Source organism: Sminthopsis crassicaudata, chromosome 4, assembly GCF_048593235.1.
Source record: "Sminthopsis crassicaudata isolate SCR6 chromosome 4, ASM4859323v1, whole genome shotgun sequence".
Taxonomy (NCBI): Eukaryota; Metazoa; Chordata; class Mammalia; order Dasyuromorphia; family Dasyuridae; genus Sminthopsis; species Sminthopsis crassicaudata.
In genome coordinates, this window is record NC_133620.1 from 165,722,290 (window position 1) to 165,746,675 (window position 24,386).

General features: G+C 33.9%; 1 protein-coding gene across 2 annotated transcripts in view; it reads left to right on the forward strand.

Moving 5' to 3' along the window:
- The window catches only part of MOXD1 (monooxygenase DBH like 1), a 120,524-nt gene extending 107,031 nt beyond the window's left edge, over nucleotides 1-13,493 (forward strand). For both annotated transcript variants that reach the window (XM_074309816.1, XM_074309815.1), the window contains 2 exons: nucleotides 8,396-8,564; nucleotides 11,804-13,493. In XM_074309816.1, the coding sequence (XP_074165917.1) occupies nucleotides 8,396-8,564; nucleotides 11,804-12,016 (382 nt within the window). In that variant the 3' untranslated portion in view covers nucleotides 12,017-13,493. The remainder of the gene's footprint in view (nucleotides 1-8,395; nucleotides 8,565-11,803) is intronic.
- The last annotated feature ends 10,893 nt before the right edge of the window (nucleotides 13,494-24,386 follow it).

Consider the following 24,386-nt stretch of genomic DNA (forward strand, 5'->3'; position numbering starts at 1 on the left):
TACTTCAAATTTAAGGGATCAAAAAACATCCCTTAAATCATGTTCTATAATTTTATTTTGCCAGGAAGTAATGTTAAAATCTTCAGTGAATACTTTTAAAATACAGTTTCTTTCCCCTTTCTTAAAAAATCAAGCTAACAGGTAAATAGGAAATTTCTTGTTCTCCAAGGTTTTTTATGGCTCATTAATAGAAACTTAATAGTGATACCTATAAATTCTTTCTCCATGCTGTTCATATGGGCTATGGTTACTTCATCTCATTAATGGCTGCTAGGTCTTCTTTTACTATCTACTATTCTGTTTTTCATAATTTTGATCCATTCTTCTCATATAATAATATTTTTAAGTTATTATTGTTAGAGAAAAAAATAAAATTAGTTGAATAGCTCCTTTTAGTGTCTAAAATATGTAACCATTGTTCCTTTTACTATAAGCAACTGTTCTATCCCTTTATTTTTCTCTTGTCACTGCTTAAACAAATAGACAAAAAAACTTCACCTTTTAAAAATTATTTTTTCATTTCTCCATATCTGTCTTCTACTCACATTTGTGAAAAATATTTGATTTCATCTTTTAAAAAAAAGAATGACTTTTTATATTTATGTTATATCTGTATCCATTTTAAACATAAACTATTTTTTCCTTTCCCAGCTAGATTTCACCACATATGGGAAAATCTTCAAACCTATGATGTTACTCATTCAATTAGCATTTATTAAGTACTTACAATATGCTTGGCAGTAAGTTAAGCTCTCTAGATCAAAACATAAAAATAAAAAGTTAAGATTCAGGTCCTGCCATCAAGGAGCTCACTACTGTGTTGCTGTTGTTGTTGTTGTTGTTGTTGTTGTTGTTGTTGTTTGTTGTTTTTTCCTTGGACTTTGCCTGAAAAATCTAATGAACTTCCCAAAATAGTCCTTTTGTCCCTCTTTCATCTCTATAGCACATTCTCTTTCCCTCAAACTCCTAAGTCTCCTATAGGAATTCATTTTTCCCTTTGTATTTTCCTTGAATCACTTCTTCCCTTCCAGCAACCAGCTATCTCTAATAGGTTTCACTCTATAGGAAACCTTACTGCATTTTGTATAGAGTGTTGTCAATTTTAAATTGCAATTCCTACAGTTTATTGTACCATTCCTGTCTCTCTTCCATACTTAATGACACTGGGATCCTAAGTTCTCTTGTCACTGTTTTTAGCTCTCTTAGCCAGAAGCTTTAGTATACTGTTGGTCTGCTGGGACTCTTCATAGCAGCAGCCTCTTTTGTTCAAGGTTCCTGAGCAAAGTTTTCTTGTTATATTTCCTTGTTTTTTTTTTTTTTTTTCCCCCGGGGCTTTCCCTAAGATCTGACGGTGCTTGCTTTGATTTGCAAGTGTGTTTGATCTGCAATTAGCAGATTCTGGCTACCCCAAATGCAGACATTAACTGCCCTCAGTTGTTATCTTCCTTTCTCTCCTCTAACTTCTCAACAGACTTCAGAGACTGTCTACTGGAGTCTTGACTCTTCTCTCTTGTACTATCTTCTGATGTCCTGGTTATCTTTTCTCTTTGATGAACTTATCATTAGTAAATGATGTACTCTACTGGAAAATGAACAAGGATCTCTGATGTGAAAATTCTTTGTAATTACACAGTGATCCCAGGATCAGTAGCATGGAGCTATTAAACAAAGTGAAAACAGTAGCTCATGTTTATATTTCCTTGGATGCAGATTGGCAATTCCTGTGTAACTTATAACTCAAAGAGTTTCCTAGGGTGCTACTGAGAGAGAGGTTAAGTGATTTACCTCTAATCACATTATATCTCCCTAACTCTAATATAACACCAGCCATCTATTTACTGAGTCTCCCTTCTGTAAATATCATTATATCCATTTTAAAACTTATGCTCATGATTTGCCAAAGATTCTATAACTGGCAAGATCTTATTACTTCCAACAGCAGGTTTTTTTGTTTTTTTTTTGTTTTTTGTTTTTTGTTTTAAATTGGGGTCTATGAACTTTCTTTTTTTTCTTTTTGATTTTTTGATAATTTTCCCAATATAATTGGTTTTCTTTGTAATATTGTGCATTTTATTTTATAAATTTAAATGTCATTCTGAGAAGGGATCTATAGGTTTAACCAGAGAGACAAAAGGATCCAGGACAGAAAAAAAAAAAAAGTTGAAGAATTCCGGGTGTTTCTCTCAAGATCATGCTTAACAGTGTAGCTCTCTAGGACTAGCTCATGGTCTTGTATTTAGACTGTTGATGGTTTTCACTCTCATCAAATATATATAAATATAATTTACTGAACTTTTAGGAAGCAGGAATACCCAAACTTATCCAAAAGAATGAAGGGCTTTTTTAATTGTTGTAAACAAAAGAAAAAGGTCTGTAATACAAGATAGTTGTTTTGTGTCAAGTTCTATGACATAATTTTCTTCTGAATCCTGAGCCATTTGGAGCCTCTAGATATGTTTGGTTTCCATTCCTTAAAAATGCCATGTTCATATCCAAATGTCCCAAAGTATCAATGATTTTCAGATTACTGTGCTTGAGAAATATGATACTTAAGTAGCATTGCAGAAAATGGTCTTTGCATGACTGGAAGAAAGTGGGAAGGGCCTCACAGAACAAGGTCAGTTTTGAAATGACATTGCCCACATCAACCATTCATCATCATGGCTAAATTTATTTAGTCCTACCAAACATGAATAAAAAAGAGCCTCTTTTTTGAAAAACACATTAGGGCTCTAAATCAGAGATTGGGTTTTACTTCATCATCACAGTGACATAATTAATGGTAAAGTCCAAACCAATATGGTGCTGGCTGAAAGATCTAAAGGAAAGAAAATAGATGGGTCATTTTTTCTTCTTCTTCTAACTCAAAGGAACACTACTAGTGTGGTTTAAGGCCCTCCCTATTTTTTTTAAATAAGCTATTAAAAAGGAATGCTGTGTAACCTAATGTGGCAAAAAATGCTGTTCAATGTTTTTCATTTCATTTAAAACTAGTTGCTCTGTTTTAAAGTTAATAGTTCCCAGTCCCCTAGGATCAGCTAGCGGGGGATAAAAAAAAATGACCACTCATTCCTATCTCAATTGCATTATCTAATGAGGGGCAAAGGGAGGGAGACATTAATTCTCTGTCTTACAAAAATATAGCAAGATTCCACTGAACACTAAAAACTTTTAGTGATCACAAAATGAAACAGATGATGAGTTAGAAAAGTGGTTGTTTAAACCATCCTTCCCTCCCTTTTCCATTATAAAATACCTATGTCTAGAGAATTATAAGCAGGAATCTCATGAGAAGAAAGCATTTTGATAAAAAGAAAATAACAATGGGTTTGGAGTCAAAAACTCTAAGTTTGAATACTTGGTAATGACATGATCATAGATTGACCGTTGGAAAGGACCTAAAGCCATCTAGCCTGATCCTTTAATTTTACAAATGAGGAAACCATGGCCTAGAGAGGCTGAGTTTTGCTCAAGGTTATAGAAGTGAATGGCAAAATGGTGATTTTAATACAAGTTCTGTCTTTGTATCAGTTTTTTTTTTTTCCCCCATGAACTTCACTACTACCCCTTCTTGTGTGACTATTGGCAACTTGTCTGTATCTCAATTTCTTCAAATGTCAAATGAAGATGATATTATTTGCATTTTCCCCTCAAAAAGCTATTCTAAGAGAAGTGCTTTGTAATAGAAATAGAGAGTTATTATAACTAAAGTCAGTGATAATTTTTTTAAAAAGCGAGTCTACTGGAAATAATATGATGGTCTACAACCTGATTTAAACTTCAGTGGCTTGCCTTAACTTGCCTTAAACTTGACTGGATTTAAGCCAGCTAAGAAGGATTCCTACTCTTCCCCTAATAAGTAACTCTTCCTTCTCTTATATGCTTTCTTATTCCTGAAATTACTTGCAGGGGGGAATAAAGCCTTGTCTTTTGTAGTAGCAAATTTTCTAGATTTAAGCTCCTAACCTCAACTCCATTGGAAGGTCAGATCTCCAAAGTATTCTAGACTTAATCTTGAGAGTCAAATGTTGCTGATGGCTTCCAAATAATATAGGTCTTGAGGCTCCACTAGTGCAATTCCCCTCATTGATTATCAGTCAGTATCAATTAGCAAGGGTTAATTAGTTTTGAAAAAGGGTTATTTTAGTAAGCTTATTTAATTAAGAATAGTTGGCACACTCCCACCTACACCCCCCAAAAGGAAAGGGTATAACATATTCTCTGATTAATAGATACTAACTAGAATAAAATTGGATTAAGTTTAGGGATCACTTGTTGCAAAGAGGTAATTCACAAATGAAAATCCTTTTCCTGGAATCCTCAAAAATGCGTCTCTTTGATATAGTGCAGCTTTTCTTTTGGGTTCCATATAGAACCTTGAATTTGCTTTTCCTTGTTGTTTCCAGTCCATAATTGGCTCCTGGTACAGATATTGCTGCTAGTCACTGCTGTCCTAGGGACACTATTAGGATCTTCAGAACTAAAGGGAGAGGAGAGGGAAACTGAGGGTCTTTTTTTTCACCCACACAACTCCAAGTTATTCTTTCTAAAGAACTTGGCTGGAAAAATTACTTCCTAATGTCTGAATCTTTATCCCAAACCGTCCTGTTGATTTTATACATGTTGTTCAGGATATGAATAAGTTCCTCAATCAATTTGAACATACTTTCTTGAGTAGTATCATTTCACATTATCCAATGACTTTCAAAGACATCCAAATTTTGATTCAAGATTTTTCACTTCTTGTAAAGCCTTTGATTGACTAACTGATATCTATGCCTTGTCTATATTTCTAATTGATTGTTCTCACTAGAGAAAGATATCTAAGGAAGATATCTAAGTATATCTTATTTATAGTAGGGTGGAATGATTTGATTGATTACACATTTATAAATTAAAAAAAAACATTATTAGGTATTAGGAAAGAAGCAGCATTCTGATAACTTCAGTAAATGATTATTATCAGATCATTTTCTGGCAACAGGTGATTTCCTTCCCCAGACTGCAGCTAATCTCCTTGTCCAATATTTTCCTCAAAAATTGTTGAAACAGCCATAATCATTTAAGTTTTTAAAATGTTTTAACAATATCCTTTGTTTCTACATTTCTGTACATGTGGACTAGATTCCTTTTTCCAAAATATATTTCTCAACATATCCTTCTTCCCTTTCCCCAAAAGCTATTTCTTATTGTTATAAAAAAAGAAAACATTCAGTAAAATAACTAACACATTGGGGAAAATGACATAATACATAGTGTTTCACAGCTATTATTACCCTTCTCCTCCTATAATGAAGCAGGGTGAGGGAAGGGAGTCTTTGCATCTTTTGGACCGAGTTTGTTTATATTAATTTTTCTACCTTTAGTTTTAGTTGTTTTATTGTTCCTTCAATCTGCATTATTAAAATTATATAGAAATAAAGGCTAGCAGGAGATGCTAAATTCATTCACACCTTTCCATGTCACAGCACTATAAATGTGAGCTACTTTTTAAACTTTTGAACTAACTGATTTCCCATTAGTTCTTTACATGTAAAAGGTGATTGAAAATGGAATATTTTTTAAGAAATAGCAACAAAACCTGAATTTATTTGATCACTTTTTTAAAAGACGGCATTGTATTAGATATTACTGGCAAACAAAACAAAAAGAAATGCAAAAACTCAGCTGCAGGGAATTGTGCTGCAGATCTGTTGGTAGCAATGCCAGTGCCCTCTTGTGGTTTTTTAAAGAGTTCACAGTTTGATTTTGTGACATTTGTAGTAGTTTACTATACATGTTGGCTAGTTTTATATATATATACATATACAATAGCTTGTTGAAAGCTAGATATAATTTAAAAATTGTTCTTTTTTAAAAAAAAAAAAAGCTTTCCCAAATTTGTTATTAACTTTTAAAAGAGAGCTGTATGTAATAGAAATAGTTCACTGAAAGGCCAATGTTAATTTAACTTAATTTTAATATTGTGGAATCATCAGTGGATTATATGTGTATTACAAAACTTTTTATTCAATCATGATATAGATCTTGCATAATTTCTCTGTATTTTGATTTGATTTTCCTTGGAGATAGGTATTTTTAATGCTACCTTACTCTAAAGTTTTCAGTAGCCAACCAAGTAACTCAAAAAGATGGAAATGGAATTAAAGAAGATGTATCACCATTTGCTCTACTGGTTCACCTTGAGGACCAATAGGTGTTTCCATCTGATTTGAAGCTAAAACTTCCTGTATGTGTTTTCTATAGCTGAGAATATATGAGTACCTTGAAACCAGTAATTGTCTTGTCTTTCTCTCAGTATTCACAGGAGTTAGAATAAATCTTTGCACATGCTAAAGACTTAATAAATGTTTTCTTCCCTTTCATTCATTTATCAAATATGCCTGAGGAACTAAGGAGGGGTCTTTCATTAAACAAAAATGAGCCTGAAGGTGAAAAATTACAAAATCAGAAATTACATACTACTATTCTTATTCTGTTTCTCCTCAAAGAAATAATGCTTTTTTTAATGGACTCAATTACATAAATGAAGAGTGACATCATAGATAGACCAGGCATTTGTTTTAAGATGATTCCACTAAAAAAAAAATACAAATTTATAACTCTCAGCAAATCACAATTGCCTCAGACAATTCTAAAATTATAAGCTACTTATGAGTTGTCAATCTATGTTATTGGAAGGATTTCTATACTGGGAGTTCCCTAACAATAATATCACTGGTCTAGAACAAAAATAAACAGGAAACTAATCTTCAGATTCCTAGAAAAGATCTTGTACAAATGAAGTGTAAGATGATGAGTCAAAAATTGAATTGCCTCAGATGACCATGTATACATATTTAAAGAGTAAAGAAAGATATTATTTATAAGTAGATTTCTTTACCTGAAAATAAATAGGTATTATGAAAATATATCTTTAGTGTTTCTTGCATTTATAGATTCAATTCACGTGTCATATTGTGTAAATCACTATCATTCTGAAAAATCTAGTGTTTCGTATCTAAACTCTGCATGTTTCTTAATTAAAAAGAAGGCTTTCCTTACAATGGTTGAAATTTAAATCTGATTTTGAGTAAACAAAAAAAAAATAATTAGACTTGACAATGAGATACATCTGAGTTAGGTAATTTAGCTTATCACTAGCATAATTGATTCACATTGTTGACTTCTGTGTTGTCTAGAATACAGTGCTATGACCTTGGAGTGTGAGAACATGCTCAAACATATCAGGAACTTTTCAGACTTGACTGTGAAATTCCACTGTGATTATATATGTCGGACATTTCCTTTGCTTTGAATGGTTTAGAGTCTTTTTCATGTGCAAGAGGCATTTTTGAGAGCAACAATCTCATCAGCTCCCATGGAATCAATTATAATCTCTTATTCTCAAATTGAATTATTCAGCACAAACCTTTCTCCTAACCCCCAATCTTCCATTTCAGACTATCCTGTAAGTATCTTAAAGTCAATTAATCCAAAGCTGAACTTCTTATCTTTTCCCTAAAACCCTCCTCTCTTTTCAACTTTACTTCATGCTTGGACCATTGCAATGGCCTTATGATAGGTCTGCCTAACAAAAGTTATACCCCTTCCTAGTTCATACTTCATTCTGCTAAATAATTTTCCAACATATAGGTCCAATTGTGTCTCTCCATTTTGTTGTTTGTACATATTTCTTTCCTGTTTAGATTCCTGCTTGTTCATAGACCATCGATGTCTGGGCCCATAAGCCAGTTCAAGTAATTTTATTTAGTAGAATAAGACTTCAGAGTGAAGTTTTATCTAACATAGACAGCTGCTGAGAAGGAAAAGAAAAAAAAAACAATCCATAGAGTGATTCAAAACATGCATATGATTGAATTTCTAAAATAGAACAAGAGCACCCAACCCTTTTCCAACAGCATCTCACTTAATTATTGGCCTTCTAATTGTGAAGATCTCCAAGATTAGATGGCAGGGTCCTGTACGGCAGACATGAATTCCATCATTAGGTTCACACTCAAAGTTTTTTTGTTTTTTGTTTTTTGTTTTTTCCTGTTTAGTAGAACCCAAAAGTATAATTCCAAAGGAGCTTGGACTCTTCCAATGTGTTTTCGAGAACCAAGATTTACTTATATGCTATTTGTTACATGACATTAGAATAGAATTTTAGGGAAGATAACTTGGTATTAAGGGAAACAAGAGAGAGCAAAAACCTGAGGCAAATTTTTATCCATTTTATTTGTTTGTATTTAGTTGTTTTGTTCATAGACCATCTGATTCTGGGCCCATGAACCTGATCATGTAATTTTATTTCTCAAATGGCTGAAAAATTAACAAGAGCCTTGGTAAGGGCAATATTTATTGTTTTCTTTTCTCTGACTATGGATAATTTGGGTATCTATTTTAATTCCAGGACTTGGCCTTTCATTATCAAGAGTCCTAAGCAATATAAAAACTTATCTTTCATGGATGCAATGAACAAGTTTAAATGGTCTAAAAAAGATGGCATCTCCTTCAATAAACTTGTTCTTGGGCTACCTGTGAATGTGAGATGTTCTAAGACAGACAATGCAGAGTGGTCGGTAAGCTTTTCCTTATTTTTGTTAGATGAAGAATACACAAGGTATCTACAAATGAAGTTTCCAATGAAGAATAAAGATACTATTTTATTGGGGAGAAGGGTTACTCAGTAATAAAGGGAGAAACATTTCCAAATGATGACATCTCCTTTGAACTCCAATCCAATCTCTAATTCCTTCCTGAATAGTGGATATACCAGTATCTTTTTAAATGTAACATGTTAATCTATTAGATTATAAACTCCTTAAAAACAGAGAGACTTTTGCCTATTTTTGTATTCTCCCATCTCAGACCATGTGCCTGGCACATAGCAAGAATTTAATTAATGTTTATTGATTGTTAAATTGTTGTTAAGAAACAAATTCATTATTATTCCCTGTCAAAAAGAATCCTTCCTGATTTCTCTATTTTTGTCAATGATATTTTCATTTTACTAGTTACTTAGATGCAAAGTTTGAGTCAGAAATGAATCATTTTTCTCTCTCCCAACACAAAATAATAACCAAATCTTGATTGATTCAACAACAACTCACACTTACATAGCATTTTAACATTTGTAAAATAATTTTCTGACAACAACTGACAAGGAGGAAACTGACAAGTTAAAAATACTCAAACAATATGTACCTGAAATCAGAGTTGTATCCAGGCCATTTGACTCCTGAATGAAACACAGATACAAAAGTCAATATTGTTTATTTTATTTGTATTTCTTCTTTTGAGAATTATTTTTATCATTTGTCTAAAGCTTATTTAATGGGAATGACAGCTATTTGTATCAATTACCTATATATCTTTGATATCAGTCCTTTAACAAAAATGTTTTATGTGAAGGTCTTTTCCAAATCAATAATGCCTTTTCCAAACAATAGGTTCAAATCATTTTTACCATTATCCTAGAAGTTGTTTTTTTAAAACGAGGTAATCTTCCAGATTTATCAATTTGGAACTTGTTTTGGCATATGGTTAGAATATTACCTTAATCCTAATGTCTGCCAAATTGCTTTCTACTTTACAACCCAACTAGAAAATAAGTTATCATTTCTTCAATTATTTATGTGGTTTAGTTTATCAGTCCCTGGGTTATGTTTAATTGTTTTTAGGTTTTGTTGATATAACCTACTCCATTTATCTATCTTTTTTAAAAATAGAGGTTAAAATTTATTTGGGTAATTACTGATTTATGATATACTCTGACATCTGGTAATGTGGGGCTCCCTTCCTTTCTGCTTCATTTTAATATTTCTTTTCAACTTCTTAGAGTTTTGTTCATTTAAATAAAATTACGGTTATTTTATTTAGTAAACTCTTGGAAGTTTGACATAGCACTAAATCTATACATTAAATTAGATAGTATCATCTTTTCTCACTGCCACAACCCAACTGTGAACAATGAATATCTCTCTAATATTCTCCAAGAAGTATTTTACTTGTTTTTTGCAAAGAATGTTTTGAAAATGCATTTATAAAGAAGACAGTTTTAGGTGATACAATGGCTAGACTCATCTTCCTAAGACCAAATCTGGCCTTAGTTAGTTAGATATGTGACCCTAGGTATGTCACTTTAATCCTCTTTGTCTCAATTTCCTCATCTGTAATATTAGCTAGTAAAGCAAATGACAAGCCATTCTAGTATCCTTGCCAAGAAAATACCAAATTGGGTCACAAAGAGTTGGACACAACTGAATGACCAAACAACCACTATAATTTATGTGAACCCTGAATATTGACTGATCAGATAATTCCTAGCTATTTGGATTTTAAAATTATTTTGAATGGTTCATTTTGTAGATTTTCCTGTATCTAGATTATAATAATAGATTCCTGATTTGTCTCTTTTCCTCTGGGTCTTTCCCTTCATAATTTCATACTGTACCTAATCATTAAATGACTCTTTCTAAAATATTGTTTTACACAACCTTCAATAACTCCCTATTATCTAAAGGCAACACTTCTGAACATGGTAATTAAATTTTGTATGATATGATTCACTCCTCTTTTATATTGATTTATTATCTACCTTATCCTTAATCAAATCCTACAGGAATGCCAAACTTGTTCATTTCTTATCCTCTAAAGATAACACTTGTACTTTACACTTTTTTTTGCTTATGCAATTTCCTGCCATTGTAAACCCTCCCATTTATCCCAATTTTACCATCTTTTCCCCATTTACTCCCACTTGCCCTCAGCAAGTTCAACCTTCTTTAGGAATAATAGAATCTTATAGAAGTATGGAATTTTAACTTGGAAAGACATTCAAAAATTCATTAGTTCGACCCCTACCTGAAGCAGGAATTGTATCTTCAATAAATATATCCCGTCTCTACTTGACCAATTCCATTATGATTAATTTGTTTTCTCCCAAGTAGCCCATTGCATTTGAGGACTATTGCAATCAGTAAGTTCTTTTTTATATTGAACTTAAAACTTCCAACTCCTTTCTTAGTGACTATGACCCTTATTGTCTATGTCACTTATATAGCTCTTAAAATCTAAGATCTTATAATATTAGCTATCATTGAATATAAAGGTTCTTTTTCTCAATTAAAATTTAATTAAAATACATTTTGATTTGTTGTATGCAGGAATTGGGACATTGAGATGGTACATGTGATCCTAGGAAGTCACTTAACCCCATCTGTCTCAATTTCCTCATCTGTTAAATGAGCTGGAGAAGGAAATGGCAAACCACTTTCATGTTTTTGCCAAGAAAAGCCCATATTAGGTCATGGAGAGTCAGACATAGCTTAACTCAACAACAACAACTTGAAGATATAGACAGAGAACTTCTAGTACTTTATACATAGTTGATACCCAATTATAATTTTCTGATGCATTAAAGACTTTAATTCTTCATATTATGTAGGAGAGAGAGTCTTTTATCTTCTTTCTAGTTTGGACTTGATATATAAGGTAGAAACAAGGAATAAAAAAAAATAAGATTAGAATTGGCCTCTGTATTTATCCAAAGCTGGCTTTTGGTATTTCTTTTGGCTGTTCATCTCCCTGACTATATAGAAGTTTGGATGCTCTATTCTAACTAGTCACTAGCAAGCATATAGCATTGGAAAGAATTCTGATTATAAAGTCTACTACTCCTTTAGGGTAAGTCATTTTACTGCCCAGGGTCTTAATTTGTTCATCAGCAAAATGAAGATGTTCGATTAGGGCCTGAAAATTTATGACTGTTAATCATATTTTATAAAAGAGATGCTCATTTCTATTTGTTTAATTTCAGATTCAAGGAATGACAGCATTACCTCCGGAAGTTGAAAGACCATATAAGCCAGAGCCATTTGTGTGTGGATCTTCCTCCTCCTCCTCCTCCTCTTCCTCCTCTTCCTCCTTCTCTTCCTCATCTTCCTCCTCTTTATTTCCAAACTTTGTTCTCCACATGACTGTTTTTTTTCTTATCTTCAGCAACAAAGTGAGCATCAGGTATTATGTATAATAATTTGATTGTACTTGATGATATTCTCTATGCCAGGCAAGCACAGAATATGTTTACATTCTTGTTTCCCATGGTCAAAATGCATAATTAAGATGCAATCATAGGTCATAGACTATTTGGAAGTCCTTTCCATCTCTCCCCTCCCCAGTTTATTTTTCTTATGATACTCACTTCCATCCCTATTTTCTCCTAGCTCATTTAAAGAACACAAGTCAGCCAATTTCTCCTATTTTCCAGAGACATTAAATGATATATGAGAACATTTAGCGAAATGAACATTCCATGAAATGAAATCTTTCTTTGGGGATAAGGAAAAGATGAGATATTTGTGTATTTTGATTTTCATTTTTTAAAAAAAAACTTATTGATTATATTACTTAATTTCTGCTTTTTATACACTTTGGGATTTCTCTTAATGAATTAAAATAAATCTTTTATCTAAAAAAAAAACTGAGGCAAACTCCATTTCACTTTTCTTCCTTTTTTCTTGATATACCTTATTATTCTTTCTTTCTCTTTCAATTGTTACATGTTTGTTTTTTTCTCCAAGCTTGTTTGTGTCTCTTTTTATGTTCAATTTTTCACTATTTTTTTCATTACTCCCAAGTATTGCAAAATTACTATCACATTAAGTCTACCTTTTCTTTAAGGGCCTGTGTGTACTCTCCACTTTTCTTTCAGTTCTCCTTTGAGATTACATAGTCTGCAATCTCACAATTCTCCTTTTACCTTCCTTATGTGCCTGTTGATGAGTTTTACTTTGAGTGCTCAAATCACCTATTTAGTTTCTGGAACCTTAAGGGTACAGAATAGGTGACTTCTTGTAGACTCATAAATGAAAAAAGCATTCCTCAACTTGCTGATGACTAGTTGTTGAGAAGTCCTTTACGCTGGTTCCTTGCGAGAGGCAAAATAGTCTGACCTTCATAGATGAGAAGCAAGTGATAGTGGAATACCTATGTAGCATGCTGCCAAAACAGTGCTAGTATGTCATACTTACTGAATACTGACTGAATTTGAGCCCTGATTGCTCTTGTAGATTTATTTTTATATGCATAATTAATGAACTAATTTACCTTAATAAAACCAGTTATTACTTTAAGAAAGCTCCCTCAGTCCCTGTGTCTAGAATATGCCCACCATAACATTATTTTTATGTGATTAATGTTGATTTCTGTACAGTTCAAATACATTTCCACATTTTCAAAATGCTTTTATGTTAGGATAGTATTAATAAACTAAATGGAATTAAATTTACCTGTGGTATAGTGTTCTCTCTTTGAGATATACAAGCGAAGCAAGTATTCCTTTCACTAGGCTAGTCAATTACATGTGTTGCTTTTATTGATGTCATTTTAAAGCTGTTTTTCTTCTGGAAAATGTCATATGAAGCCTTTTATATACATAATATTTTGAAATGTTTCTTTTATGTACTTGCAATGAATCATTTAATTAAAATTCTGTAATATTTATAAAATATATTGTTACTGATCTTTGACTTTTTTCTTTTATAATCTTATATGTTTCTACAATTTTCTATAAAATGTTCTTTATGAGAAATATGTTATCACCTAATCAATTTCATAAAACACTCAATCTGACTCTGCAAACCCATGGGAACTTTTTTTAGTTTAATTTCATTTTGTCTCTATTTCCTGAGAGGGTTATACTGAAGTCAAATCCTATCTGGATCACTAATTGTTAAATTTTTGGTTTGAGCATTTATACTTCAGAGATAAGCAAGTGCTACAAATTAGGGCTTGACAATATGTTATTGATTATCTAGACTTAGGAAGCAATTGGAGAAAATGTTAATGATTAATATTAAATATAAAAGTTTATTATGTTTACATTTTTATGGAAAGACAGTTATCAACTATTTACCAACATATCTCTGCTTCATAGTTACCCAGTGACATTATCTTTGATTCATTTATCCTTATTTTGGAAGACAGACTCTGTTAGTCTGGCATGTGTTAAGGTATGTCTAGAAAAAAGTTATTGGGCTCATTTGCTGCAATAAGATCCAGATGAGAGCAAACTGAAAGTAAGAAACCTTTTTTATTTGGTAATTTTAAAGGCAAGTCAATTGACACCTTGCACCCCCATTTCCAGGGAACACAAAGGAAGAATAAGATTACAATAGGAAAGTCATGCCCTCCTCTGAACAGGCTCAGAAATTGACCTAATAAGAGCAGCCCATAAATTCCAACTTTGGGGTCGGAATCAACACTTTCAAAATGAGATGAGGAAGGGCAAAGAAAGGATGGATAAAATTAGTGATCATACTAGAGAGTCTTGACTCAGAGATCTTTTAAGGAGGAGGGAGAACATAATGGTCTCAAAAGAATCTGTTCCCAGATTTTAGCAGTTAATTATGCCAAACTTTTGCCAGTTCAATGGGTTGAATCATTGAATCTGTCTCTATTCCATGTGTCAGGGCAGCTCAAGAGGATCAGGTTTTTTTTTTACAAGGAAGGACTGGGTACTGCTTAGGCCTGTTTGATCTGTTATTCTTGAAGCTAATGTGGTAGAGAAGTGCCATTTTCTTCAGGAAATGGGAAGTGTCTAGCCTATGAGATTCCAGAAATAGAAGATTTCAGATATGAGGGGTTAGTTTCAGAAAAGGGGTGTGACAGCTCTAGGTAGGAGAATGGGGGCATCTGATGATAGCTTGTCATCAAAAGGGCTAGTCATAGACTCCTCCCTCCAACTAGTTATTTTTCCATTCTAAAACAGAAATTTCCCTTTGAAAATATTTGAAAGACTTATTTTTATGGATCCCAGGTATTTTTACTTTTAACTGAATGAGTTCTACTCTGCTTACATATTGGTGCAGAATAAACTATGCTACCAAAAAGAATATCAGTATATATGTTTCCTTACAATGAAAAAGTTCTTTTATTGGGACTGAAGTAAATTATTTTTCTTAATACAAAACACTCCATTTACTTGTTAATAAGACTATGTCTCCAAAGATCAAAATAGGGTCTTTGGAACATCGGAAGAAAAAAGGGATCTTCTAGAAAAATAGCATCATGTAAGAGAAAGACCTTGGTTGGAATACCAACTGACTTTTTACTATGTGACCATAGGAAAATCATAAACTCATTGAACTCAGTTTCCTCATTTTTGTCATAGTGGGATATACTCTCTATGAACCTGAAAGTGCTTTGGAAAAGTGAATTATTATTATAAGATTTTGTTTTTTAGTCAATTGTTACAATTGGTTGGTTATTCTTATGATATAGTAAGAATTTATGTAAAGATCTTAGCTTCACTCCAATCATTCATACTTACTTGACAGATGCCTTACCTCCCAGGTAACATCAAGGATGTTAGTGTTGATTTCTCTATATGCTTCTGAAAGAAAGTAGAGATAAGAACATTTCTCAAAGCCACATTCTTAGAAAAAAGGCAAGGCAGTTTATTTTGTTGTTGTTTTTTAGTCATTACAGTGTTCTTAGATTCTGTGACCCCTTTGAGATTTTCTTTTCAAAGATAATGGAGTGGTTTGCCTTTTCTTTCTCCAATTCATATTATAGATGAGGAAATCTAGGCAAACAGGTTTAAGTGACTTGCTAAGGATCACATAGGTAGTAAGTATCTAAGGTTGGATTTGAACTTAAGGTTTCCTGAGTCCAAAATTGGCATTCTATCTACTTTGTTCCCTAGGTGGAGTCATGAACTTGACTTGATTGAACAAAAATAAATAGCTTTATCCCATAACTAATTCACAGCTTTGATGCTTTCCTCTCCTAATTTGACCTACAAATTTAATTCAATTAAACAAATATTTAAACTTCTACTCTGTGCCAAGTTACAATGTGGAAAATCAGTATGAAAGAACTCTTAGATGTATTCTTTTGTAAAGGAAAACTAGTCCATCTTTTTTCTCAATTCTAACCTAATCTTTAAATATTGAATAAGCATTTCTGTAGAAAAATTGATCTTAGTTTAAAAAAGCTATAGTATCCCACTTTATCCATGTCTATCTCCAATCATCTTAACCTATGTCTTGTCCTTGCCTCCAGAGTAAACTTGTACTTTGAAGGAAAGAGTGAAGCTGATAATTCTGCAGAACTCTGCCTTATTCAGAGTTTTTGCAAGTAATCACTCTCCTGGTGTAATTGGTTGAAGGACCAGTAACAACAAAAACAACAGTGTACATAGATAGCCTCAGAATGAGAGGAAATTTTGGTAGGGACATATTTGGAGAAAAATAGTTCTATGTGTTTTCTTTTAGATAAGTTGAATTTGAAATATTAGTGGAACATCTAAGAGATCAGCAGGTGAAAATTATAGCTATATATAAATTTTAGATAAACATGATAACTAAACACATGGGAGATAATAGAAATCACTAATGATGGGTATAATATTCTTCTCTAAAATGTAATGTTCTCTGGGAGCAGGTTTCTTGGAGGGCTTCTGGAGGCAGTTTTAGTTTCAGTTCAGAGTAACTACCCCAAATGCAGTCAGGTATTAAAGTCCAAATCCTTTATTGTCTCCTTCAAAGTCTTGTCTCCTTCCTGGGGCCCAGTAAGCTTTCTTAGAGGCCTATCTATAGTCTTGGTTCCAAGAGCTTAAGCTGCCTTCTCTGGCTTCTGAATCTTCTGGACTGAATACTGGCTGAGGCTCCAAGAGCTTCTAGTGGTCTTCTCCTTTCTGGCCCTGACAGCTCGTCCTTATATGCCCCACACTGAGTATACACAAATCATTATATCACTAGGAAACCATTATTTGTTATAGCATTAAATCAATGCTAAACTAGATTTAACCACTGTCTCCTCAATTCCACTTACTTAGCACCTTGTAAGAATCCTAATAGTTTGGGGTGTTAAGAAAGAAAAGAGAAGTCACAATAGATTTTTAGGGGATATCCACTTTTAGTAGGTAGGAGAAAAAGAATGACCTGGCCAAAAAAAGACTAAGAGATCAAGCAGGTAGGAGGAGAATAAAAACCTTCTAACTGGTGGATTGGTTGTAGGACAAAGCTGTGGACCTCTTAGACTAAGTGAATAAACTATGTATAAAAAAATTAGGAGCGTTGTACACTATTTCAAAGTCCGATTCTTTTTGTACAGCAAAACAACTGTTTGGACATGTATACATATATTGTATTTAATTTATACTTTAACATATTTAAAAATTGAACAAAAGGTTTGGCAATTGTCAATGCTATAAAATTGCCCATGCATATATCTGGTAAATAAAAACTATAATCAATAAAAAAAAAATTAGGAGCCTATCAGGGAGGCAAGAACATTGTGCTCATCTCCCTGTCCTTTGGATAAATGGTATCCTTAAACTGTATCAGGTACTCCCCCACACTCCCTAATCCCCACTAACCACTCCCTCTGGAATAGGAAGATTAAGAATAAAGCCACTGCAATCAGTCTATTTAACTTCTGGTAAGGCTGTTTAATTTCTTATAACCACTTATTCTGATAAACATATTTGTAAACCCTAGACATAAGAAGCCAATAATAACATGGGAACTACTTCTTTCCCAGTATTCTAGACCCAAAACTCCATCCACTTAACTACCTATATGCCTCCCAACACAGAGGTAGTAAAATATACAATCAGTGATTTAGAAAAATTCTTACCATGGGAGAAACACTTCTATGGTTTTTTATCTCTTGCAAGAATAAACTATTTTGAAGAACAAACTCAAAATAGGCACTTCAGAAGCTTCAATTCCATGAAGAATGCACAGAATAAAGAGTGTATATATACATACATATATATGTATATATGTATATATATATATAGTAAGCATTAACAGATAATCAGAGACTAGAAAAAAGAGGAGAGAGACTGAGTAGAAAAGCTGTGCAGTGAATTCAACCCATCATTTTCTATTCTGCTACCTTTCTATACTTCATGATTTCCAGAAACCATTCTGAAAGATGAAATCAACTCTGTAATCCTCATTTTCTCAGATCATTCTCACCCTATCTGCAGGTCTACAATATGCTATTTTCTTACTCAACCACCACTTTTTAGCTTTGTTTTTCTATTTATTGACTTCTCCCCATTAGCTGGTGAACAACATAAGAACAAGGACTATCTTATGCCTTTCTTTGTGTCCCCAAGACTTCATACAGAACCTGGCACATAATAGGAATTTAATACATTTTTATTGACTGAGTTTTTATTGAATCTTTAATAAAAATTCTGAAGAAAACCAGAAAGAAATATGGCAAGAATTAGCCACAGATCAACAGTTGATATCATTTCACAATCACTCATAATGGAAATATGATCATGATATTAAAGATAACATCATTAAAAATTAGAGAAATACATTTCACTTCTATGGTTCAAAGTGTATTATTGACCAAAGATTAGATAAAGGCAAAGATAAAAGATAAAATTTGATTAGATGATATTGAAAAGCTCCTACATAGTTTTTCTATATGCAAAATTAATATATCTAGGCTAAGAAGAGAAGTGGTTATAATGTTATTTAAAAGAACACTTGCTGGTTCCAAATGACATAATTAGGATTTGGCACCAAATGATGAGATTGATGTAGACACCAAATGTTGGGATTCAGTCATGTGAAGAATTCACAATGGCCATTTTCTTTGACAAAAAGTAAGTTTAAATAAGAGAAATTACAGACAAAATAAAACTAATGAAATACACATCAGGAATGGTAAATATAAAATAGAGTTGGGAGTACATATTATTAAGAAAAAGATTTTAACAATTAACAATAAAAAGGACAAGTTCCCTAGTGGAATTCACAATTAACCAGGAGAAAGGGAATACTCCTTATGGTTTGTAATATGCCCTTAGCTGACAGAACTCCTCTATAACACCTAAGAGGTAGCTTTAGGGAGCTATAGTTATAATTGTAAGACCCTTTAAGGAATGGTAGGGGAATAACAGGAAAGACACCATTGGGCACAGGGTGAGAGGAAAGATACCATGAGGCAGAATGCCATGGTGGGCTATAACCCCAAAAGGGATCCAACAAAGATGGCATGAGCCATGAACAGATTTATAGGGAGAAATTTAGCCTCGGGGGTTTGACATAATTTGGATTTCTGACTAGGTGACTTCTATGGAGGGTAGGACTACAATATTAAACTAATCCCTATGCCCTTTCCTGTTTCCCTGAGGAAATCATTCTATTAATTCTTCAGTCTTTCTCTAGCAATCCTACCTAGTTAATCAGGATCTCATCAGTTAAAAGTGAAAAAAAGTTTGCCATCAAGTGGCAAAGAGTCATCTACATACAATAGCAAGCTGTTTATGTGCTCAGTATATAGTTAGCATATGCAGTGTGCTATAGTTATATAAGAGTATTAGAGTATATAAGACTAAGAGAATTTGAAATAAATTGACTCCATGTTTGACCATTCAGGTGAGTCCTGCCTCTTCATTCCTCTTCTAAGATCAAGGAAGGGGGCTGATAATGAGATCCTTCAGAGAGTTATTCTAGACATTACAATATTTCTATTGAGTGATTATAAAATATGATATCAAATAAGACAATTTAAAATAAAAACAATCTAGAAGTTTCACTTCACATTCGAAAAATTGGTAAAGATGTCAAAAGATGGGAAAAGTAATTGAAGGAAAGATTGTGGGAAGATAGGCACACAAACGGATTATCAGTGTGTTGTATATCAATATAACTATGTTGGTGAGCAATTTGAAATCATGCCAATAAATGATTAAAATGTCACCTTGAAATTCCACTACCTAACATATTTCAGGAATTCAATTAGCATTTTATAAGTATTGACTATGAACTAGGCACTTTACTAACTAATAAGCATAGTCCCTGCCCTGAGGGAGCTCATAGTCTAATAAGACCACTAATAAAAATACTAATATGATGAATAAAGAAAAGGATGGATATATTTACATGAATAGATGGCAGAAAGAAATAAACAATATACATGATGACTATATCAATATAATTGGAAAGAATAACAAAACCAAAAAAAATCGATTTTGGAAACATATAAATAGCAAGAATAGTTCTAAAGAAGAAATGTGAGAAGATAACTTACTTTGCTGAAATGGGAAGTCCATATGTGTATCCTTTGCATGTGTTTTCTGAATATTTCAATATATTTATATTTGATTACTTTTTCTTTTTTTTTCTTAAATGTAATTGCTCTCTGGGGAATGAAAGATAATTGGCAATTTTTATGATGTCCAAAAACAAAAGGTATAAATAAAAATGTATTTTTAAAAAGAAAGCTCTATTCATCATGTGACAATGGTGATGTTAGTTTGGCACTAGTGGCAGGAATATAGATGACTTCAAATACCTGAGACTGACAGAATATCACAACCCATGTATAAGTAGAAGGAAAGAGATACAGGCTAGTGTAAGAATTAAAATTCAACTTCAATTTTGTGGTAAATGAAGTAACATTGACTTTAGTGGATCAATTAGTTAATAAGCATTTATTAAATGCCTCTTATGTGGCAGACATTGTGCTATTCAAAGAAAGTTTATTTTTTTATTTTTTTCTCAGGCTGGAGTTAAGTGACTTGCCCAGGGTCACACAGCTAGGAAGTGTTAAGTGTCTGAGACAAGATTTGAACTCAGGTCCTCCTGAATTCAAGGCTGGTGCTCTATCCACTATGCCACCTAGCTGCCCCTCAAAGAAAGTTAAAAAAAAAACAAAAAACAACTTGTGTTCAAGGATTTCATAATCTATTGGGAGAGATAACATGCAAATATCTATATACAAATGAGATATAGTCAGCATAAATTGGAGATAATCCATCCAAAGGGAAGACAGAATAAAAAGGGATTGAATAAAGAGTTTCCTATAGAAGACAGGATTTTAGCTAGGACTTGAAGGAGACCAGGAAAATAAAGAGATAAAGATAAGAAGAATGAGTATTCCAAAGGGAAAGCATAGGAAAACATCTTGAGTTAGGAGATGTAGCTTTTTGTGTAAGGAACATCAAGAAGGTTAATGTCACTAGATTTCAGTGTTTGAGGGAATAAAATATAAGAAGGTCTGAAAGATAAGAGGGAACCATGTTGTAAAAGATTCTAGAACAGAGAATTTTCTATTTAATCCATGAGGTGAATAAAAGAGATGTGGTCAGATCTTTACTTTAGGAAGGTTAATTTAAACTCACAGAGAGGACCTAAAGTATAAAGAAACTAGGAATGGATAGATCTTGAACCAGTAGTTTTTTTGTTTGTTTGTTTGTTTTTGTTTTTTGTTGTTGTTGTTGTTGTTTTGTTTTGTTTTGTCTTTTGATGGAGAAAGGAAATTATCAGTACTTTAAGATGGAGATCTTAGCCATTTGAGAGTAGCCCATTGGCAAGTAGATTGAGATAATAGCAGTATGGGGATTCTGATGGGGGGAGAGAAATGATACTCTATAAGCTCACTGAAAAAGTAAAAGCCTTGAATTTAATGGATGACAGTCAAATCAACAGTAGCTTTGTGTTGCTTTATGTATGCTTCCAATATATTTAGTAGTATACATGTTATCTCCTCTTCCTAATACCTGATAGGATATAAGCTTCTTCAAAGAAAGGATGGTTTAGTTTGTCTTGTTTTGTTGTTGTTGTTGTTATGTTTTTGTAGTAGGAGATTAGTGAAGGAATATGGCCTTGGATATGGCCATAGGCCTAGAGATTCTTACCTAGGAGTTCTTAAGAGACAAAAGAACTTTGAGGATCAAGTATTAGTTAAATACTTCAGCTGGTGTGGAGGAAGAGGAGGGGTAATTCATACCTCTTCTGATCCAGTGACATCATAGTAAGAACAATATTCAAGTAAAATTTCAGGCCTTGGGAAGGATGTTGTTGCATAGTTTTGCTCTTCTGGGAGTATTTCACTGTGAACTTCATCTGACCCAGGTGCTATAGACCAGGATACTGTAGATCAGGAAGAAGAGATTACCCCACTCCTCACCCCACATCCACAGGGATTATTTTCAGTAAGAAAGCAGTGGTAATATAGATCAGGGATAATTGGGGTTAACCTGGTGATCTATGAACCACCCTGGGCAACACAGAGGCAGGAGAACAATATTCAATGAGATCAAGATGTGTCTTTATAGAATATCCTTGTTTTATATCCTTCTGCATTATGATTAAGCAAATCTTTTAAAGCTATTAGATTTTCAATGAATTTTTCATTTTATTCCTAGAACACAACTGAGGTGCCAGATTGGCTTGGTCAGGTTCTCATCCTAGGATAGCATGTAATCATTAAATTTACCTGTCAGGTAGAATGAGGTCACTCGGATCATTCCTTTAATGGTGGTGACCAAGGCCTGCAGCCTAGCAATTCCTCAAAACATAGGAAGCAAAACTCTTGCTTTGATATCAGCTATACAATTTCTCTATTCTTCCTGAACTTGGGTCCTCAGGATGAGACTTCAGCTCTATCCAAAATAACTCCATGTATAACAGGCTGAAGCCTTAAATCATGGTTTGGAAGAGAAATGAGAGGCCTAGTAATCTTGCCATATTACTCTCTAGCCACAGAGACCTTGATTACAAAGATGAGAAGAAACTTCCAATCCACAAAGTTCTTATTTCAATTTCTCTGTTCTAAGTGGGGCAGCTTCAGGAAAGAATGGAGTATAGAGGTCAGTATCCTGGATAGAGTGTAGAGAGAACTTGGAATTAGGAAATCATAAATTTCAATCCTTTTCTGACATTAAGATATCACCGTGAAAAGTCCAATTAACCTCAATTTTTATTTTAAAAAAGTATGTATATCTTCTTTGTGGGGGGCGGAGCCAAGATGGCGGAGAGGAGGCACACGACTCAGTGAACGTCCTCACTCCCTCACAACCAATTGGATAGGTTGGGTCTCAAAATTAGCTCAGGACTGATGGATGCCACAAGGACTGGAAGCGCGACTTACCAGCTGAGGAGAGTCTGGAGTTTCAACAGGAGGGGTCAGTTCTCAGGGGAGGAATAAGAGGGACCAGCACAGACGGTGGGGTGGGGGCACACTGCGCCCATTGCGCTGGGGGGGCTCTGGGATCAGAGAGGCCACTGAGGTAAAGGAATCTGGCGCGGGCTGTTAGCTCTTCTCTGCTGATTATTTGGCAGTTCAGAGGAGAGAGCCAAGATGTTTTGAAACTCAGATTGGATTTTCCCCGATCCTGGGGGGTGACTCAGCAGAGAATCTGCACCAGGGGGTGTGGCCTCAGCTACCTCCTGAGAATAGTTAAGAGACTGACAAGTGGGTGGATACGGCCCAAGGCAACACACACTGCCTAGCTTAGCTGGAGGGAGTGGAACTCAGCTCCAGGAAGTCCCAGAGAAGCGGAACCTTTGAACTAGGGACCGCGGTTTCTGGCAGACACTTCCAGTTTTAGCACAGGGGCTTCTCACGTCACCTGCTGCAGACATCCACTCCCCACCCGGACACATAGGCTGGGCTTCCTGCTGTCTTTACTATTCTACGCCCTCGAAGCACAGTAGTGCTAATCACCTCTGAGGCACTTCCAGGGAGGGGGTAGGGAACTCTCTCCCAGAGCTCTCTCTTAGCGCAGGCGCAGGGGCCACTGCATCCATCCGGTCTGGGAGGAAGCTGGTAAAGAAGTAAATAATTTCCTACCCCAGGGACAGACCCCAAAACATTTTTTAAGTATGAGCAAAAAAGCTAGAAAAACTATAGATTCCTTCTATACAGAGAAAGAGCGGGTATCCAACCCCGAGGAAGTTAACAGCAAAGATTCAGAAGATAACAACCTAAAGGGGAACGATTCCTGCCCCCCATCACATAACTCTCTCCTAGAAGAAGCTCTTAAAAAATTGAGGGAGATCGAAGAAAAATGGGGAAAAGAAAGGGAAGTTATGATAGAGAATAACAACGTCCTGAAATTGGAGTTGGAAAAAATAAAGAATTCACAGGAGATGCAGGGAAACAAAATTAGTGAATTAGAAAAGGTTAAAAAAACACAGGAAAGTAGGATTTCTGAATTGGAAAAGATAAAAAAGTCTCAAGAAAATAGAATTTCTGAATTGGAAAAAGAAAATAATTCTCAAAAAAAAAAAATTAGGGAAATGGAAAAAAATTCAATAGAGCAAAATAATTCATTTAAAAACGAAATTGGGCATTTACAAAAAGAACTAAAAACTGTGAAAGAAGAAAATAACTCCTTAAAAGTCAGGATGGAACAAATAGAAATGAATGATTCACAGAGAACCCAAGAATCAGTCAAACAAAACAAAAAAAATGAGAAGCTGGAGAACAACGTCAAATACTTACTGGGAAAATCTATAGACCTGGAAAATAGATCTAGGAGAGATAATCTGCGGATTATTGGACTTCCAGAAAACTATGACCAAAAAAAGAGCCTAGATTCTATTTTACAGGAAATTATCAAAGAGAACTGTCCAGAG